General features: G+C 44.6%; 1 protein-coding gene across 1 annotated transcript in view; it reads left to right on the top strand.

Moving 5' to 3' along the window:
• met (MET proto-oncogene, receptor tyrosine kinase) overlaps positions 1-2500 on the top strand; it is a 60251-nt gene that overhangs the window by 44271 nt on the left and 13480 nt on the right. The window contains exons 16-17 of the mRNA XM_023429497.2: positions 1463-1616; positions 2327-2461. Coding sequence (XP_023285265.2) covers positions 1463-1616; positions 2327-2461 — 289 coding nt within the window. The remainder of the gene's footprint in view (positions 1-1462; positions 1617-2326; positions 2462-2500) is intronic.

The following is a 2500-nucleotide window of genomic DNA, read 5'->3' as shown; positions in this document are numbered from 1 at the left end:
GCTGTCTCCAAAAGCGGAAAGACCAACGTTAACTCTTGTCACATGAGGTTAGCATGCTAACCAGCTAGCCCCAGCCTGTCTTGTCCCTTTCCGATAGCGACTCACTGTAGCCTCCAATCTGCCCTGAAGACGTAGCGCGGCTCAGCGTGCGTATTATAACCTCTTGTCTTGTAAATGCGACAATCACCACCACCCGCTCCCGACAAGAAACCTCGTTCAGCAGCAGAGAAAACTTACAAATAGCCTTTAACTAGTTTAGCTAGTAAATCTAACAGCTCCACCCAACTTCTTATAAAAATCATTTTAATGCAAAAAAAGTGCAAGTCACATATTGAGTTCCTTATGAAATTTTGCATCTTTTGTTTGCAACATAGACCCCTCCAAACATCCTAATAGGTTATAAGAGGGTTGATGAAAAAAATATATCTAGCCTTTATGATACGAGCTAATATTAGATGCCGAGCTTCAGACATCCTCATGTCGTCCTTCAAGATAATATCCAGTGGTCGCCCTCTGGCAAAAACACCGGCGTGCCCCAGACCAGACGCTATCGGCCTCATCGCTGTTGACTTGTGAACTGGCCTTCAGAAGAAAAGCCTTTATCTCTGGGGAGGGTCAGCCAATATCCCTTAGCTCCATGAACCTACACACACACACACACACACACACACACACACACACATTCATACATCCCCCTACTTCCAGACATGCCCACATTGTCTCATTTATACACAGTCATACACACACACACACACACACACACACACACACACACACACTGTCCCATCTGCAGCAGCAGGCAGCAGTAGAAACCTCATTTCCACTAAACCTAATAATGGCACAAGCAATATCACTGATGTAATCTGCCTCCAGACTGTGGCAACAGACTGATGCATGTGTGTTTGGGTGTGTGTGTGTGTGTGTGTGTGCGTGTGCGTGTGCTTATTGCATACCATATGTCTGAATGCCAGCTCCATAGCTTTTCAATGCTTGTGTGTGCACCATATCTGCCATGCATGACATACTGTATGTGTCATCTGCACCGTGCTGGTGAATGTTTATGTAGCATCTGCTTACATATAGAGCAGTGTGGCTGTTTAAGGACAGTGACACCTTCTGTTCCTTTATAGTGCTGCAGTTTTAAGAAAACAATATTTAGACAGTCGAACAAAAACTTAAATGAAGTCGTTATGTTTAATAATAATAATAAAAATGTTTAAAACGTTGTCTAATTTTAGCTACTGATTGCTCTCGGTGTGTGGTAACCCCACTACTCACTGCACTGACTCCAACCACACCGGCTGGCAGCTGAAGGCAACATGTAATAAATTATTAAAGTGTATACAGTATGCACCTGACCTCTGACCTCCCTAAGGAAGAAGGGGTGGTCCAGTATTAATTGTTGTTGTTATTAACATGTGCTTCCTTTATCCTATGCCCCCCCCCCCCCCCCCTCTTTCAGTGGCGGCAGGCGGACTCCATCAGGCACCTGGGCAAGGTGACGCTGGCGCAGGAGCAGGACTACACCGGCCTCATCGTGGGCTGCGTGTGTGTCAGCCTGCTGCTGCTGCTGCTGGGAACTTTGCTGATGTGGAGGAGGAACAAACACATCGATGGTAAGGGCAGACCTGTTGTCATGTTGTAGTTGGTTCAAAGGGTCAAAGGTCAAAGTTCAGTTCACACAGAGGCTTCTAAACTCAGCTTGAATGTTAGGCAGTGACCCACTGGTTCATTAAATGTTTTCAGCAGCTTAAGTCAGAAGCAAAACCAAAAATCCAAACATGAAAATATGTAAATTATTAAAAATCCATCAAAAAGAATAAAAATATTTGAAGCTTTAAAGATGCAAATTATTTAAAACAAGCAGTATAGGTAATACACCTGTGTAAAAAGTAAGAGCAATAAGAGATATTACAAAATGAAGATATGAAGTTAGTGACATACAAGTTCTATGTATATTTATATAAAGTAAAGTAAAAGCATGAAGTGTCGTGCTCTGATTTTATTACAAATCAACTGGAGTTTCAGGAACTGCATATTTAGAACAAGTTGAATTGTGTGTGTGTGTATGTATTTTCTGTATATCTGTGTATGTGTGTGTGTGTGTGTGTGTGTGTGTGTGTGTGTGTGTGTGTGTATTTGCGTACTTGCCACCTGAGTTCAGTGCGTCTTTTCTAACCTGTGTGCATGAGTATCTGCTGGGTTTTGTTTGTGCCTGGTGGGTTTACGAGACGTTTGTGAGCGGGGCGCACTGGTGGAAACGCTTCGCCTTTCTTAGTAATTCTCTCCTCCTCCCCCCTCCTCCCCCTCCCCTCTCTGTCTCTAGATCTGTCTGAGGTGTGGTATGATGGCCGGGGTCACATCCAGCATCTGGACAGGCTGGCTAACGCGAGGAGCGTCAGCCCCACTAATGAAATGGTCTCCCACGAGTCAGTCGACTATAGAACAACCCTGCTGGAGGGTACGTCAACCAGATAAGCCCCTCCCCTTCCCACCCACC

The sequence above is a fragment of the Seriola lalandi genome, unplaced genomic scaffold (genome assembly GCF_002814215.2).
Source record: "Seriola lalandi dorsalis isolate HSWRI2012SDOR001 ecotype SW California unplaced genomic scaffold, Sedor1 jcf7180002054894, whole genome shotgun sequence".
NCBI classification, from domain to species: Eukaryota; Metazoa; Chordata; class Actinopteri; order Carangiformes; family Carangidae; genus Seriola; species Seriola lalandi.
This window is presented reverse-complemented; position numbering and strand designations above follow the sequence as displayed.